The 19,258-nt window shown below is 35.2% G+C and overlaps 1 protein-coding gene across 1 annotated transcript; it reads right to left on the reverse strand.

Annotated features, from left to right (window-relative positions):
* Nucleotides 1–2,993: 2,993 nt before the first annotated feature.
* ube2j1 (ubiquitin-conjugating enzyme E2, J1) lies at nt 2,994–17,673 on the reverse strand. Its single transcript, XM_067382940.1, has 8 exons — nt 17,488–17,673; nt 15,998–16,071; nt 12,885–13,016; nt 10,349–10,433; nt 9,978–10,083; nt 7,501–7,630; nt 5,281–5,415; nt 2,994–5,036 (listed from the first exon to the last, which is right to left on the reverse strand). The coding sequence occupies exons 1-8, from the start codon at nt 17,516–17,518 to the stop codon at nt 4,761–4,763; spliced, it is 969 nt and encodes a 322-aa protein (XP_067239041.1). The 5' UTR covers nt 17,519–17,673; the 3' UTR covers nt 2,994–4,760.
* Between the last annotated feature and the right edge of the window lie 1,585 nt (nt 17,674–19,258).

Below are 19,258 nucleotides of genomic sequence, written 5' to 3' on the forward strand. Positions count from 1 at the left end.
CGCGCGCTCTGATTGGCCCCGCACATCGCGATTCAATCGATACATCGAGTCGTTAACCACTCCACACATACTGTAGCTGAACTGTCGGCGTTGAACAGGAAAGGAAAAGAAAAGAGCGCTGGGGTGTCGAGATTTACGCGTTTTAAAAGACTTAACTCGAGACATCGTCTTATAAAGCAATAGACCGCACTCAACTGCTAGCTACGCATATGCGTTCACTGGAGATTTTGACATCCATTTCATAAACTCACCATAAACCATTCAAAGGTCAAAGAAATGTTGAGTTTGTTAGAATACTGAAATAATTTTATGTGACTCATCATTGGCCATTTTTGTCTCACCCATATGAGTCTTTGTATTTTAAAATTGCTTTTTGAGCTCAGTCTACATCAGTGGTCTTCACTATTTTTTTCACGAGAGCCACACTGATAGGAAAAATTCAACAGGAGAACCACTTTTACAGCAAAGTATCAAAAGTTACATCCAGTAACGTAACATGAAAAAATACTATAGTAATAGTAAATACTATACTGTTTTTGAACCATACTCAAACCTGATTCCAAAAAAGTTGGGACACTGTACAAATTGTGAATAAAAACAGAATGCAATGATGTGGAAGTTTCAAATTTCAATATTTTATTCAGAATACAACATAGATGACATATCAAATGTTTAAACTGAGAAAATGTATCATTTTAAGGGAAAAATAAGTTGATTTTAAATTTCATGGCATCAACACATCTCAAAAAATTTGGCAAAAGGCCATGTTTACCACTGTGTGGCATCCCCTCTTCTTTTTATAACAGTCTGCAAACGTCTGGGGACTGAAGAGACAAGTTGCTCAAGTTTAGGAATAGGAATGTTGTCCCATTCTTGTCTAATACAGGCTTCTAGTTGCTCAACTGTCTTAGGTCTTTGTCGCATCTTCCTCTTTATGATGCACCAAATGTTTTCTATGGGTGAAAGATCTGAACTGCAGGCTGGCCATTTCAGTACCCAGATCCTTTGTAGCCATGATGTTACAATTGATGCAGTATATGGTCTGGCATTGTCATGTTGGAAAATGCAAGGTCTTCCCTGAAAGAGACGACGTCTGGATGGGAGCATATGTTGTTCTAGAACTTGGATATACCTTTCAGCATTGATGGTGCCTTTCCAGATGTGTAAGCTGCCCATGCCACACGTACTCAGGCAAACCCCTAACCATCAGAGATGCAGGCTTCTGAACTGAGCGCTGATAAAAACTTGGGTTGTCCTTGTCCTCTTTAGTCCAGATGACATGGCGTCCCAGTTTTCCAAAAAGAACTTGAAATTTTGATTCGTCTGACCACAGAACAGTTTTCCACTTTGCCACAGTCCATTTTAAATGAGCCTTGGCCCAGAGAAAACGCCTGCGCTTCTGGATCATGTTTAGATATGGCTTCTTTTTTGACCTATAGGTGGATTGTGTTCACCGACAACTGGCGTTCTGGAAGTTTTCCTGAGCCCATGTTGTGATTTCCATTACAGTAGCATTCCTGTATGTGATGCAGTGCTGTCTAAGGGCCCGAAGTTCACGGGCATCCAGTATGGTTTTCCGGCCTTGACCCTTACACACAGAGATTGTTCCAGATTGTCTGAATCTTTGGATGATATTATGCACTGTAGATGATGATAACTTCAAACTATTTGCAATTTTTCTCTGAGAAACTCCTTTCTGATATTGCTCCACTATTTTTTGCCGCAGCATTGGGGGAATTGGTGATCCTCTGTCCATCTTGACTTCTGAGAGACACTGCCACTCTGAGAGGCTCTTTTTATACCCAATCATGTTGCCAATTGACCTAATAAGTTGCAAATTGGTCCTCCAGCTGTTCCTTATATGCAAAGGAAATTTCTGTAAATTTCTTGAAATAATATTCAATGTTCATATGTTCATGTTCTTCCTCTCAGTCTTTATTCACATTTATTTTCCATAGTTTCTCAACATATATTCATAAAAGTTGACTATGCCAGTTGTTTCGTAACTGGAAGTTAATAGTTCTAATAGCGGGGCACATTGTAACGCAGTGTTACAACGAACCCTATCTGTGCAACTGGAATTTACACCTGGTTAGTTTCTTCTGATAGTTAGTAAAGCATTAAAGAACTACCCAAACTGCTAAACAACAGACAGGAGATTAAAAAAAAGAAAAATTGGCGAGCCACTCAATGAGTAACACTATTCTACATGTAGCCAGTAACTTCATTTCTCATGATCATGAGCCAAGCTTACTTAAAGAGTTTTTTAGAATATTGGAATTTTAATATAAATTACTACCAATGAGTTTTATGGTCCCACTTTATATTAAGTGGCTTTAACTACTATGTACTTACATTTAAATTAATAATTTTATACAATGCACTTATTGTGTACATACATGTTTTTACATTGTACTTATATTTGAAAAAACACCTGCATGTAATTACATCTGTAATTAATTTTTGTAATCACATTTATAATTACACTGTTGACCCATCCCTTACACCTTACCCCTACCCTTAAACCTTCAAATACCACCAAACCTGTCCCTAACCTTACCCGTATCCCACCTCAATAGCAGAAAGTGTTTTACAATTCAATATGAACCCAATAAGTACATTGTACTTATTTTTTTATGTAAGTACATAGTAGTTAAGGCCACTTAATATAAAGTGGGAGCAGTTAAGCACACTTTTTTCAGAAAGCATCCCATGATGCACATGATGAAGTTCACTGAGTGAATGTCCAGAGTGAGCTGCAATCTAGACGAAGAAGAAGAACATAATTACCATACTACAATTTGTATTATTTCCTAGTTTTGATTACTGTTATTCTAAAATGTGGAGAAAATGAGCGGGCATGTTAAACTTCTGCTACTGTATGCTGCATGAATGTAACACCATCAGAGGTTTTCTATCTTGCAGTTTTCCTGATGAAGACTACTCAAGGAATAGAGAGGACAAATGGAGAAAAATGCAACTGGATCTGAATCTCTGATTCATTTAAATGTTTTAATGATCATCTGTGTAACAGTAGTAGACATCAATCACAATGCCCGACATTAAATGTCAAAGCCTTATACAGTATGTTGATATAATATATAAATGATTTAACACAATCTTATAAGCCAAACTATTTTGCACATATCGATGTATGGAGTAAATAGAGAAACATGAAAATAATAAAATTACTAGATTCAGTTCTTGTGCCGCCACAACTCTAGGGTGTTTTTGGTTGGTTACTGGCCTTTTTTTTTTTTTTGTTCTCTTGTTATGGCTGGTGGTTTTATCGCCCACCAGGTCAAAGTCTGAGAAGTAACAACCAAGCCACACACTCTTACCCTTCATGTCAATAAAATAAATGCTGCAGGTTGCATGCCTAGTTTAATATTATCACTTCAGTGCAGCAAAGTACTTCAAACCCTACATGACAGAGTGAAAAGAGCAAACCGATATGGATAATTCAGGTTTATTCGTTATAAAAGAAAACTACTGGTTGTTGCTTAAGGAAGTAAAACATGATGTTGTCTCTCAACATAGGGGCAGTATAGCTTTTGTCTACACCATTAATTCATGTATTATGCTGCTGAGTTTAAGAAATATTTGTAAAACATAAAAACATTATTGTTGTGACTGCTTGAATGTTTTCTGAAAATTAGCAGGCAGAGAGGTTCATCTTTCCAAGTGGATATGTTTTTTAACTGTTTAAAAGTAAAATACAATATTACAACCATGCCTACATTATTATAGTGCGTAAATGATCAATTCTGAGACACATACATTTCAGAAGCACATCAGACGTCTGCAAAACTCTCAGGTTTTTAGTTTGTTTCAGTCTAATACCAAATTTTGTACATTGGTACTGAAATGCATTATTTGGGAAACAGGTTGAGATTAAACCCTCAATATATTGCAGGAACTGTAGAAAGCCTCTTGTCATATTTCACCCCAAAACAAAAAGTAATTTTATTCATTATTTTTTGCATAAAGAAAACAAGAACAGTACCCAGTTCTAAATACATGTGATATTTTTCAGTAAGGTGTCTAGATGGTCTGCCCAGACACAAAGATTTTTCTTTGATTTTTTTTTAAATAAAATTTTCCAAAATTAAAAGGCAGTACAATAATTACCACCATGAATCATAAATACTTAACATTTAAAATAGCTAGGGCATAATTGTCACATTACAATCAATAAAAAAAATCTTAATGGTCCAAAAACAGACTTCACTGTCTTTATGTAAAATATAAATTAGTTTTTTTCAGGGGTGAAATCTATGGAAGCTTGTTTCTGCCACCAAATAAAAAAAAATAATAATAATAAAAGGTCATTTCAATTTTATCTCGCAATTTTGCGAGTTTTAAAGTCAGAATTGCAGGATTGCAGCTCACAATTATGACTTTTTTTCTCTCAAGTGCGAGTTTAGTGACTTTCCTGCTCAGAATTGCAAGATATAAACTGCAACTGCGAGAAAAAATAAATTTAGAAATTTAATAAAAAGTCGTAGTTACCTTTTATTTCCCTGTGGCGAAAACAAGTTTCCATTGACATGTTCTTGACAAGCTTACTGAGATTCGCCCCCTTCAGGTTTTGTTCTGAAGATACATCTAGAAATCTTGTTCCATTTTATGAAGACACAAAGGTCTGGGAGGGTGTCCAGGAAGGACAAACACACATCTGGCCTGATAAGACAGAGGGTGCGCTAGATCTGGACGTGGACAGAATGACAGTAGCAGGTTTCTGGTGGTGTAGAAAGAGTTCACAGCTCGTAATCAAACTTATACTCGTGGGCCAAATAGATTCTACGGAAAATGAGCGCAGCAAGCGCAAGTGTGAGGAGAACTATGAGGACGGCTGAGCCCGTGTGACTGGTGTCTTGCGGTGGGTGCTGGGCAGCGGGGGATGCCGTGAATGTGGGGTATCTCGGGGACTGGTTCTGGTTTTGGTTCTGTGAGCGCCGCTGACGTGGACTTGGAGCTGTTGAAACGGATGGACCCTCGCTTGATGTCTGAGCATCCACCAATGATGATTCAGTCTAGACCAGAAGAAAGAGACTGAAGATCATTACAGACACACTGGGAGCAGATGCTACTGGACAGCGGTGCTGGATACACATGCCCCACACAATCATTATGTTTTCAAACTAGAGCTTGAGTCATTAGCAAAAAATCTACCAGTCTCATCATCATGAAGTATTTTCCATTCATCCCCAACAGCAGAATGAACAAGAAAAGATGATGTGCAAGAGTGTGAGAGGGTACGAGTGTTTATTGTCCCACCTGCTCAGCTGAAGACACAGAAGTTTCTTCTGTTTCTCTCTCTTCTGTAATCGAGCTCTCACTGTTACTGGAATCCACTGCTGCTGCTGCTGCTGCAGAACTGCCACTGTCTGCAGCTGATGAGCTGGAATCGGCCTGATGACAGATTTTTCAAAATAAAGAAATGAGAATTGGGGTGTAAATGTGCTTAATTCTTATGAAAATTGTCATAATGCAAAAAGCTTAATGGACCTATACTGACAAAACACTACAGACAAAATATTTTGTCATGCACTAGTCAATTTTGAGATTTAAGTGTTTATTTTATTACCGTCTGTAGATTTCATTTAGTCAAGTCAGCTTTATTTCTGTAGCGCTCTATGCAATACAGATTGCTTTAAAGCAGCTTTACAGTGATAAACAGGAAAATAATAGATGCAAATTTCATCAGATAAAAGAAATTTAACTTGTGCTGTAAAGACAATAGTCATTATTCAGTACAATGTTGATTCAGTTCAGTTCAATAATGTCAATGTTGCAAAATTCGTCAATTATGAAAAAGTCAATCAGCTATAAAGTAGGTCTGCAGAAATCAGTGATGTCATCGTCCAGCTCAATTCAGTTCAAGTTTTGTTCCCATTCAATAGTGTCAGTGCAGTCAAATCAATAATATTACTGAATATTGAGTATTTTTAACCCCTAATTACATCTTTAAAAGGGCAGAGATTTGTTCATATATCATTTGCCTGATTTTATACATTTTATTCTTACAAATATGGTGAGTTTTTAATCATGGAGTGATAAAAAGAGAAATTTCCCTTTGTAAAAACTTTTAAAGGGTTAGTTCACCCAAAAAGGAAAATTCTGTCATGAATTACTCACCCTCATGTCGTTCCACACCCATAAGACCATCTCGTTTAACTTTGGAACTCAAATTAAGATATTTTTCATAAAATCCGATGTCTCAGTGAGGCCTGCATTTCCAGCAAGACAATTAACAATTAACACTTTCAAATGCCCAGAAAGCTACTAAAGACGTATTTAAAACAGTTCATGTGACTACAGCGCCGAGAATACTTTTTGTGCACCAAAAAAACAAAATAACGACTTTATTCAACAATATGTAGTGATGGGCGATTTCAAAACACTGCTTTATGAAGCTTCGAAGCTTTACGAATCTTTTGTTTTGAATAAGTGGTTCGGAGCGTGTATCAAACTGCCAAAGTCACGTGATTTCAGTAAACAAGGCTTTGTTATATCTTAAGTGTTTTAAAATTTCAATGGTTCACCACTGAGGGGCGTGACTTTGGTAGTTTGATACGCTCTCTGAACCACTGATTCGAAACAAAAGATTTGTAAAGCTTTGAAGCTTCATGAAATTGCCATCACTATATATTGTTGAATAAAGTCGTTATTTTGTATTTTTGGCGCACAAAAAGTATTCTCGTCGCTAACATTAAGGTTGAACCACTGTAGTCACATGAACTGTTTTAAATATGTATTTAGTAGCTTTCTGGGCATTGAAAGTGTTAATCGTCTTGCTGGAAATGCAGGCCTCACTGAGCCATCGGATTTTATAAAAAATATCCTAATTTGATTTCCAAAGATGAACGACGGTCTTACAGGTGTGGAACGACATGAGGGTGAGTAATTAATGACTGAATTTTCATTTTTGGGTGATTTTTGTCTGTTTATGTTTTAACGCCATGCGAGCTACCTCAGCTATATTCATGGCGAGAACAAGACTTTTTTTTTTTTTTATAAAAGGGAAAAAAAAATTATTAGATTTTTAAATTTAATCTTAGATAAACATTCTAGAAATAAATCAGGCCTTACTTCATTAAAAATCTTTTCATAAATGTCAACAGAAAACTCTTCTAACAGATTTCAAACTAACACAATCCATCAAAATATGCTTCAATGATAATGGATTCTGGCACAAAGGAGGATCTTCACCCATTACTCTAATACGTCAATCAAGTGAAACAACAATTTTGAACATGTTTAGATTTCTGTTCTGGAAATTGATGCAAAGTAGCACAAATTGAATTAGATAATTCCTCATTTGCATATTTAAACATAACATTTCAGAAAACTTTCAATACAAATAAATTCTTAATGTAATCAATCAACTGAGGAAGTATGGTGATGTCTAAACGTTTTACCCTATTCTTACCATAATTATCATTATGAAAATCTAATATTTTGGATGTTGAGGTGGAATGTCATGAAAAGTCTCACCTTAAAGCTGATTTGCTGGGCTAGTCTGTGTGCCTGAGGGTCAACAGGTCGCAGGTCACTGTCAGGAGAGAGTGCTAGCAGAGCGGAGCGCATACAGCTGCCGCACGTTTCACAGCAGAAATCCTGAGACCTGACAAACAAACCACACACATACAGAAAATCAATAGAAATAAAATCAATAGCCTCAATTATGCTAATGATTTCCCCATTCTGATAGAAAAACAGAATGTAGAATACTAAAAAAATAATTGCAGTTCGGGATGCTAATTGGTTAATCTACTTGTTAACTCGTGACATACTGCAAACTATTTCCAGGTCCAAGCCTACTATCTCAACAGCCGTTTATGAGCACTATATATTTCTGTCATGGCAATCTCTGAATAGTTCAGCATGTTAATGCATATGACAATGTTAATATGTTTGGTCTTGGCAGAATAGATCTGCTATACTGTTGCTGCTGTTGGCCAAGTACAGGGTTTGCCAATGCCAATACATACACGACACACAGCTGTGAGAAAGACATTTTTCTGCTGTTCTATAGTATACATGAATTACCCATAGCAGATCTATACAGGTGGAGCTGGGGAAGGTGGAGGTTTTATCAAAGCAGTAGCACAGACGCTGACCAAGTATTTAAAAGTTGAACAGCAAGATAAAAAATAAAAAATAAAAAAAAATCTTCATGATTTCAATCTTTTGACTGGTAGTGTATGAGTACATGAAGATGGTGGCCACAGATTTTGGGTGTAATTTTCATGTGCTGGTATGTGTGATGGGGGTTGTCGTTTAATCAGCACGTGTTGATTGGAGAAATGTCGCTGAGAACAACAATCTGTCACATTTCCTTCTGTCTTTAGATGTATTTGTGTGTTTAGAAAGGACACAGCATGTCCACACTTGCTGAAATGAGGCCTCAGCTGGATATGATAATGACTTATTAGTCTCTGGGGCAGTATGTGGTTGTTTCACTGTAGTGAGCATCTAAACTGAAAACGCCAAAAAAAAAAAAAAAAAATCCTGTCCCAGTATGTATCAGTGATGTATCAGATAACAATACCATCCATTTTCCAAACCGCTTGTCTTATGTATTCTATCTCAGTGTCTCAGGCAGCAGGCCAGGAAACCCCCTGGACGAATGGCTAGTCCATCACACAGCTCATACACACAGACATACACATTCACATTGATAACAACACCATGCTACTTTATATGCATATTCCATGTTTAAAACTTTTACTAAAAAAAAAAAGCTGCAGGAAAAACCTGTTTGCTACATTGTGAGTGTTGTATTTTAGTTGTATTTTCTCTCTACTTTCACTCTGAACCAATGCAGACAATCCTGAATGAAGGAATGTTTTTCTTTCATTTTGTCTTATGACTTGTTTAGTGTTTGTTAGTCCGTCTGATTGCTTCATTCTTCAGTGAAACAATCATTTCATAATTATTTTTATTCACTTAGTTTTATATTGTTTAAGACCCCCTGGGCTGAAAATCAAGTTTTTAATGTTTTTTATATGTCTATGTGATGTTTTTAATATGCTTTAAGACAAACTATGAGCAAATTCATCAGTCAACACAATTTGTCCTTAAAACGACAAAGACTGTCTCTAAAACGGGGCTTGAAATCACCCCTGTTCTCTACGACACAAACATGTTGTTACCAATCTCATCAACGTGAGGGCGGTCAAGAGAAGCCAGGTTATCCCGGTATATTTTTCTGTTGGAAATTTTTCTATATAAAAAAAATCTGGTACATTTATCAATATAGTGGGTGAATTATGTATATAATGTATAATTACAATGTTATGATGAACTATATGCCCTTCTCCACCGAATATTTTGATTAGAACTTATGAGAAGGTGGAAGCATTTTTTTGTTTCGTTGTTTTCCTTCATTTAACACCACTCATTATCCCTCTCTCCTGTGTTCTGATTTTGTTTTTTTGTAACTTGTATACATTTTGTAAATAATCATTTGGTTGTATTTCACTACTGTCTTAAATATCATAAATTATACTTAAGATTTATTATAATAATGCAAGAATCCATGATGGCTTTTGGCAACTGTTCCTTTCTTTAGTTAATTTAATTTACTTATTTTATGTAAAAATCTTTTTATCTTTATGTTATATCCTCTAATACCTCTAGACATATAAAAAGTGGATGTAACACTTATTAATTGGTTAACTGTGAGTTACCATACATGGTGAAAAACTGTAAATGGTTTAACAGTGTTATATGTAATTTTACCGTTAAATGCTGTGAAATGTATGTTTTTTTTTTTTTTTTTACAAGTAAAACCTATGAATTACCATATAATTTATGGTGAAAATTTCCCAGAAGTCCCTGCCTGACACATCACATATGATATGCACTATGGATTTAGTGATGTGCGTGTGTGTGTGTGTTACAATGATGGTATTTTGTCAGATGAATGCAACAGATGAAAATAAAGAGGTAGAGGACAGATGTCTTACTTTTTAGCAAGAGCTCTTCTCTCCTCAGGAGTGTAATCCAAAGATCCTATCGCTCCTTCCCCTTTAGTCGGCATGAAACCAATGATTGCTATTAAGGCTGTCCGAACTGACACAAAGAAAAACATACAGCTTAACGTTGGATAAAAAAGGCAACTAAAGGATGAATGTTGGACCAGATGCGCTGTAAACCTGCTGTAAACAGATGTGTATATGTGTGTCACATAGCAGCAAGTGGATTCATTTCATGTCAAGAACATGTCTGGGTGAAGGCTATGTTAACTCAATAATAAATCAATGTTAAAAAAAATTATTTCAAGAAATTATTTCAGTTTTTTAGAGGTGGTATAAATGTAATTCATGAAGATACTCACTACTCCATGACGGCTGCCATGTCTCTGGATGGTGACCAGAAATGCTCAGACAGATCTTCTTCCCAACTTCAAACCTTCCATTGGGCTGAGGAAGATAGAAACGTCTTTTATTAATTACAAGAGCAACAGAGAAGGACAACAGAAGAATGATTAGGGTAAGAGGAAATCAGTAGATGACAAGGAGGACAAAGAAAAACCTCCACTCTGAACCTCTTCCCAAAAATATAAGATACCCAATATAAGACACCTAATATAAGAAAGTGAAAAATTATTTTCAATATCAACTATTTTGGACAAAATCTATTACAAAGATGAAAACTAGCAGTTCCACTGAAGTCTTCACCCAAAAATGAAAATTATCCCATAATTTACTCACTCATCCTGTGTGGCTGTCATGAATTAGAAGTCTAAAATTATAAATTTTAAAGAGAAATTACAGATGATTTCGATATAAGACAAGAGGAGCTTGAGTTTGTTGCCTAGCCCTATTTGTTTGAACCGCGAAAGGCATCAACTCTCACCTAAGTTTACGCTACACCTGCATCTTACTTCATACATGGGTCAGAGGTCAACCTTATGGGATAGTTTTCATTTTTTGGATGAACTAACCCTTTAGCTACTATAAAAACAATAGTGTGCAGAAGAAAAAAACTAAACTGAATCTATAAATATATAGCATTTAATGGTAATTTACTATTATTTTGAGAGTGATTTCTGATAATGAGCCATCAAGAAAAAAAGTTGTTTTTTTTTAAAGGCCCTTTCTAAAGACTGCACAAATGCATTTTACTTTTATGTAAAGAGCAACATAATCCAAATATCAACAAATGACCACCTGTAACTCATTTAAAATTCAAATACAGTGAAATGTAGTTTCACTACATGTAAAGGAAGATATAGAGCAAGATAGAAAGCTAGAAAGCTAAAATGAGAAAAGAGAGATCTTGTACAAGATTCCATTAGGATTCCATTAACTTGAGGAACCCCCAATAATTTTTCCTAACTATATAAAAATACATAAAAATAATGTTTAATATATGCACATTTTTGTATTTTTAACCACATTTTGTCATGTGTACAACCAATAAGTAATTTAAGTCATGACTTCGTTGCATCAATCAGATAATGTGAGGTCTTACATATGGTAGTGCAAGATGGGTCTTCATGATTTTTGGTTTGTTTGGAAAAGATAAATGTGTCAAACACTGGATATTACTTGGGGGTCATTCCTCGCCCTGGAAATGGAAGGTCAAGTCTAATACAACAAACCAACGTAAAAGAACTAGCGGCGACGGAAGACGACTGTGTTGTCACCTCGCATTGGCTGTATCTGGGCCAAAAAGCTATACTTGATCACACTATGACAACAGAGGCGACTGTCAACTAACTACCATGTGTGCTCTAAGCCTGTATACGTAAATATCGGTCTATTTCAGCAGGTATCAATAGTCTATAATCATTTTCAAAAAGAGAAAATGAAACTAGGACTGCAGATATACAAACTGTAAACAAAACAGCACTTGCTTGCCATTTTGAATTTCAATCATGCTGATCATTTTCTTCATTCCAGTTGGCTCATGTTATTATGAAAAAATCTGTGTATTCGAATGTTCAGGTAAGATGACATAAAATTATAACAGCCTTCTGTCTGTGCCATCTTGACTTCCTTGCCTTTGCTTTTATTCTCATGCACCAACTCGCTCCCTAAACTGAAGTCAATCAGTCTCTCACCTAAGCAGATTCAACATGTTGAATTGGACGAACTCCTGCCAATGAGAGGTGAACCCGACTACAGCAAAAACTAGCCTGACAGATGCTCACTGATGACCAACTGTCGGCTTGGTGTGTCAGGGACCTCAAAGAACCGACTCATAAGAGAATTTTGTTCACGAAAAGGGATGCAAATGGGTGGAAATATTCCAGTAAACTTCCAGAAACTTCCAGAAACTTCCAGAAACTTCCAGAAACTTCCAGAAACTTCCAGAAACTTCCAGAAACTTCCAGAAACTTCCAGAAACTTCCAGAAACTTCCAGAAATTTCCAGAAACTTCCAGAAATTTCCAGAAACTTCCAGAAACTTCCAGAAACTTCCAGAAACTTCCAGAAAATCCTGGAAAGTTTCTGGAAATTTACTGGAAATTTGCATCCCTATTCACAAATGACTCCACACTGTTAACAATGTATGTGAAAGAACAACACAATAGGAAGAAGTGTAGTCTGTATTAGTGTCTTAGTATTCCATGGTGGTACAAAGAACAGTGATTTTTTTTCTCTAAAAGCTAAAACATTTCTTTCAAGGCACTGTAGATGCAATAGCATAGCAGAAAACTATGGTAATTCAAGATCCATTCTTGGAAATGAGTGTCGTGCAAATCCATGCTTTATACTATTTTTTTAATGGAATATGAATCACTTCTTGATTCTCAAACCTAAGTAAAATCTGTGAAGGACCATGACGGAAGGTTCTGAGTGCAGGTTTTGAGTAGCAGCATTAGGACCTTAGAGTTGGTTTAAGAAGTAAAAAAAATTGTCTTACAGTGAGCAGAATGATGCTGGGGGGCTTCATGGGGTATTCAGGTGGCAGCACAATCCGACCGTGATAAACTCCACCATCGAAATCAGAGTCTGGAGGTCCTCTAACGGAGAAGTGCCACTCAAACAGGTTATCCTGATGAACACATGAGAGTCAGATACTCAATTCACTCACCCACTGATGTTCACTGAGTATAGCAAAAACATGATAATTCAACATGAAAAACTAACATCTCAGATGCTAGAGACCAAACTCACACTTCTTTAACAGTAACGTCTACATGGTGTACTTAATCTAGGGTTCATGTAAAGCCTCATCAGATTAAACAAAAGCTACCAGACAATAAGCCCTATAAAATGTCTTAAAGGGGTCCTGTTATGCTTTTCTCCATGTTCAACTTTCTTTAGTGTGTAATGTTGCTGTTTGAGCATGAAAAAAGTTTGTAAAGTTGCAATGCACAAAGTCACTCCAAAGGGAGTTATTTTATATATCAGTAAGCACTAGAGTTGCACGATTAATCATTAAAAGATTGTGATCTTGATTCAAACACCCATGCAATCTTATTCAGCATTGCTCTTTAATGCGATCATAAATGCAAACCTTTGGCAAAATCACACCAGAACATTCAGATTTGTATTGGTGCTGCCACTGACCCTTCAACATTCTTTTGAACGTCTTTTCAACCACACAGTATCATTACTTTTGTCAAAATAGAGCAAATCACCTTTTGAAAGTAAACTGGCACTTCAAATAATGATTGTATCGATTATATTGTTCACCACTAGATGGTGTCAAGTGACTTAAAAAAAAAAATTGTAATTGAATTCATTCATTTACGGAGCCCCTGACATGACATGCAGGAAAAAAATAGTAAGCTAAATCAAGCGCACGATTTATTAGTTCGTTCAGTTGATTGACTAAAACGTGAACATGATTTACTGTTTCGTATAAATCCATTTAGTATAAATTTATACTAAATTTATACTTATAAATGACTATTTAGTATAAATTTATAAAATTTTCGTATAAATCATGCGCACGATTTATAAATCGAGGGAATAAATTAGTACATCATGCGCACGATTTAGTGAATCGAGGGAATTAATTAGTAAATCGTGCTCATGATTTATTAATTTTTGTATAATATTTTTCTTGCATGTCCTTTGCGGGGCTCCATATTCATTAAAGAGTTTCGCTCAAAACGCTGATTCATCCAGTAATAAAACAAGTGGAATTTTTATAAGATTATTATTTTTAAGTTTACTGACCGACATAAAGTGACGTCATCCACATCACGTCGTTGCTCTACCTGACGTTATCAGAAGAATCCATTCAACATTAATTTTGTGCTTTTGCATTAAGTTTAATACAGGGAAAGATGTATTATTGCATATTGTTCTGTTATTTTGGTATTTAAAGGTGTTTCTATGAAACTTGAAGTTTTGTAGGGTTACCATTGTGGTAAATAGTGCCTATGGTTTGGTCGAGAATAGGCTGTGAAACTTTAAGGCTAAATATACTGCATCATGATTAACAGTTCATGCAAATAAATAGTGATAGTCTCTTTGATGGTTACATTGGCGCATGCTGTTAACATGTACACTGTAAACCTAAACAGTACCACTAACTTATAAAAATTGAGTACACTGCAATTAAAGTCTGTTAAATCATTGATGCAACTTAAAACAATTACATTTTCTAAATGAGGAGTTTAGTTTTATTTTTGTGTAGCTCAACATTTTTGAGTAAACCCTTATACTTAATTTTTAAGTTTACTGAGCGACATAAAGTGACGTTATGAATGTCACATCGTTGCCGACATTACCGATGTCAACAGAAGAATACATTCAACATTAAACCGAGTTGCAGCAGATTTCAAGTTTCCAGCATGCTTTGCGTCACACTCTCTAAGGGAGAATAAATGCTGAAACTGAGTGGTAGTTTTTGCACAAGATTAATACAGGGGAAGATGTGTCATTGTTTAATGTTCTGTTATTTTGGTATTTAAATGAGTTTCTGTGATGTTGAAGTTTTGTAGGGTTACGATTGTGGTGAAGGTTGAGAATGAGCTGTGAAACTTCAAGGCTATAAATACTGCATGTTAATTAACAGTTCATGCAAGTAAATAGTGATAGTCTCTTTGATGGTTACATTAGTGTGTGCTGTCGCTAACTAACACTTAACCGTAAAGATTAGGTGTTAGTTTATTCAATATTTCATTTAAATTGTAATTACCAAATTTCTGTAGTATAAAATAATCTTTGAGTTGTTTACTTAAATGTTTTGTGTATTCTGAACCTATTGGGTTTTACAACCACTGCATCAAAATAATTGAAAAATAAGAAATATTATGTATGGTAAACAATAGTTTTAAGTACAGTGGATTTAAACATTAAATAAAATTTGAAACATTTCAGTTGGACTTGATTGTTATTTATATTTTTCTTTACTTAAAAGATTTCAGTTGTTTTTCTTAAAAAAATGTAGGTAATCGGTGTCTTAAAAAATTCAGTATTCTGAACGAGTATTCGGGTTTTACAGTGTGTTTCTGAACTCCCTAAATCATGTCTTGAGTTCTCTTTATTTACATTGGGCTCAGGCTCAAACAGCTATGGCAAAACTGACGGCATAGTCAGCATAGTTACAGTAGTGTTTACAGCACTTCAGGAAGTTTCCGGAGCTGATACTTGCCGTAAGGGGTGTTACATTTCCAACACAAGCTCTAAGCGATAGGCCAATCACAACAGACTGAGGCCAGCTGACCAATCAGAGCAGACAGTGTTTTTTGGAAGGTGTGTTTTAAAGAAATGAAACTAGGACAGAGCGTTCAGAGGGTGAAACAGGTGTCTCAACAATGTAAATGTATATTGTAAGAAAAATGTGGGGGTTTTTTAACATTAAATGATGTAATCATATTCTAGTAGACCCCAAAACAAAACTATGAACCTGTACATGAGAATAATAAGACCCCTTTAAGGATATGCTGATTGGTCATTAACAGATACGTTATAAGTATATCAAAACATTCACATAACTTGAAAGTAATGATCATTCTTTAGTAAAATAAATTATAATTAGACACAAAGATAATAATAATAACATTAGTTATGTCTGACCTCCAGTGGCTGAGCATGATAATGTTCAGTCGGATCCCGAAGTTCTGCTGCCTCTTTCATCAACCTCTTCACAGCTAATAAACAGAAAGAAAAAAACAGACAAAAGACAGACACACTTATTTGTCATTGAGCTGTGCTCTTATGTCAATATCTGCAACAAATATTCGATATAATGACTGACATCTGAATGGCCCAAAGAATCAGGCATGGGGCTAATGATAATGATGTGTACTAGATTGGTTTACTTATTAGTCTCACTCAAAACTGAATAATTTTATTGTACTCATTATGAACAACAGTAATTTTCATATTGGACCATACACTCGGTTTACTGCATAACCCATCCCAACTGCACTACATACATAAGTGATTCTCAAATCATGTGTGCTTAGACTTAGATGACAAAAAAGGGGGGGGAAATCCCACAGAACTACACTGGAGGAGAATCAAACTAGGATATCAAAGAGACATGATGGTGAACTCTTTTGACTTGGGATAGTACCACCTTGCGACCACATAGCGTCCTACGAGATCCAAGCTCTAATAATTAGCAAAACAAAGCATGTAGCAAATGGCTATAGTGAAATTGTTGCAGGACACCACTATAAAACAATAAATATAGACTAGAAACAGGCACTAGTCTAAAGATTTACGGTACACAAAATTTGAAATTACAAAATGTATAGCATAAAATTAAAAGTATAAAATGTGCTGAAAATGTATGTAGGTAGCACATCATGTCATTTCACTCATTAGTGACAACGTTAATACATTTCAATGTGTAAATTTAAGGATATTTTTGTGTATGTTCACTTATAAACAATTTTCATACCGTTTTGCCACTGTAAAAATGGGTAACGTTTTAATTTACATTGTATTTGTTACAAGTAGTTACTATAATATTAACTGTAAATTATGCATAATTACATGCAACTAACTCTAATCCAAACCCTAACACTAAGTACATGTAGTTTTATTATTATGTAATATTACTCAGTACTTAAATGTGTAAGTACACTGCAACAAGCTAAGAATGTGTGATTTGATTATTACAAATAGTATCCGATTGGCAAAATAATCATATATTACAGGCAAACTAAACAAATATTTGACTGTATCAATGTTTGCTTGTTCCCTCTCAAAACAACATTTATATTATGGTGGTAGAAGTACCATGGCACAGTTATGGTACTATAATTATACAATGGTATTGGACGATAGCCATATTCATGTATCATGGTACGTAGATGGCATGGTACTTTTTTTGTTAGTGCTTGCTCGATCACAGATTACTAACAGGAGAAAACAGTTAGATGCATTCCAACACAGTCTGACATGGGCTACTGACACTTGAATGAGCTGCTGAAACTGAGGCTAATAATCTAGCTAGCTCATGACAGGGGCTGAATGTATGATAAAGCCTTTTCAGAGCATATAACTCATGACATTACATTTTATATCGACGATGTGGAAAAGATGCGATGACATACCTGGACTCTTCAAGTTATATTTGTTCTCCATTACGGAACAAACCTCCTGCTTGGCTGATAATCTTCTGTTCTAGTTATTTGGTGTGTGTCTTTTGGGATTTCGCCAGGTGTTTATCTAGAGCTGTAATCCTGACGTGGCAGCACTGAAGTTTTTTCCTACTTTCGAGATGAATTTTCTGAGAAAAAATGAAAACAGGAAGTAAAATTAGGTTTTGAATGGCAGAACTTTATTGATGCGATTCGCATGAACAGAGCTGTGTGACGTCAGCCCTTGAAAACGAATTATAGCAAGCTGTATAATCTTATAATGAGTAACTTACTTGGATAAATTTGGTTTTCCAAATTATGAGTATGCTGTTGTGTTTGACGCCATACCTCAGCAAATTATACATTTTGAAAAAGGAAGTGATTCTGATGCAATTATGTTACATGTTTATTGGAGATATTTTGGAGATTAGAAATATTATGATAGGTGAAACAACAACCAATGTGTGATATACCTATATCATAAAATTGTGAATAAATGTATTTAGAAATATAAACTGGACTGAAATGTGGAAAATTTGTGCAAAATACTGTTTCAATAATATATTAAAAGATGTTACATTGAAAATACATAGTAGTATAGATACAGCTAAAATTTTGTTAGAGAGATTTCATGCAGACATTGATTATTCCTGTGATTTTAATTCAATATAAAAATAATCCTTAAGCTATCTTTTTTGTTACATATCATTAAAATGAAAATAATTGAATGAAAATAATACTACTGCTAATATTTATATTTTTCTTGTACATTTACTTTTCTTTATTTTGGAAAAATTACACCTAAGCCTACAGGGTCCAAGCTAAATTTCATTCATTTCCTCCACGAGACCAAGGACTACAGCAACTGTTTGGAAAATACTGTTAATAAAAAAAAAGCAAAGACTTCATATTTTTCATGAATATTAGTGATTGTTATGTACACTCTGGCATTTATGTGTATAAATTGTGTATATTTTCAGGATACAGGCTAAATGAGTTAATTTAGAAAAGTAGTTAGTTCAGAATATGTAATTGTCAACAGGTGAACAGAATCATTAAAGGGTTAGTTCACCCAAAAATGAAAATTATCCCATCATAATTTACTCACCCTCAAGCCATCCTAGGTGTATATGACTGTCTTCTTTCAGATGAACACAATTGGAGATATATTAAAACATTTCCTTAGTCCTCCAAGGTTTATAATGGCTGTAAATGGGATCCCAAATAAAATTTTAAAAAAAGCATCAATCCATTAAAAAATGTATTCATACGACTCCAGAGGGTTAATAAAGGCATTTTGAAGCGAAGGGATGCGTTTTTGTGATAAAAATATCCATATTTAAAACTTTATAAGTAAGGTACGAGAGGCTGTGCTGTATCGTGAATAAGTCACGGCTGAAGGGCGTTGTTAGGCACGACGCGAAGCAGAGTGCCTGCAACCCCTTCAGCCATGACTCTTGTACCAAAGACTACCATTTAAAAGGCTAAATTGTTGTAAACACAGAACAAGACGCAACTGACAAATGCTTTGACTAGTGCTGTCAGTCATGGGAAAACCCCTTAAATGTTAAAAGGACAAGATAATACATCAGACATTTAAACAGATTTTTTATTATGAACATAGGACTGACCTGAAGGAAAATGCTAAATCTGAATCGCTCACTCGATCTCTTTCTCACAGTACTCTTTTACATAATACAGTAAGCTTCAATGAAGAATATCAAGTGAGAACAAACAGTTTATG

This window comes from Chanodichthys erythropterus, chromosome 4 (assembly GCF_024489055.1).
Source record: "Chanodichthys erythropterus isolate Z2021 chromosome 4, ASM2448905v1, whole genome shotgun sequence".
In the NCBI taxonomy this organism is placed as follows: domain Eukaryota; kingdom Metazoa; phylum Chordata; class Actinopteri; order Cypriniformes; family Xenocyprididae; genus Chanodichthys; species Chanodichthys erythropterus.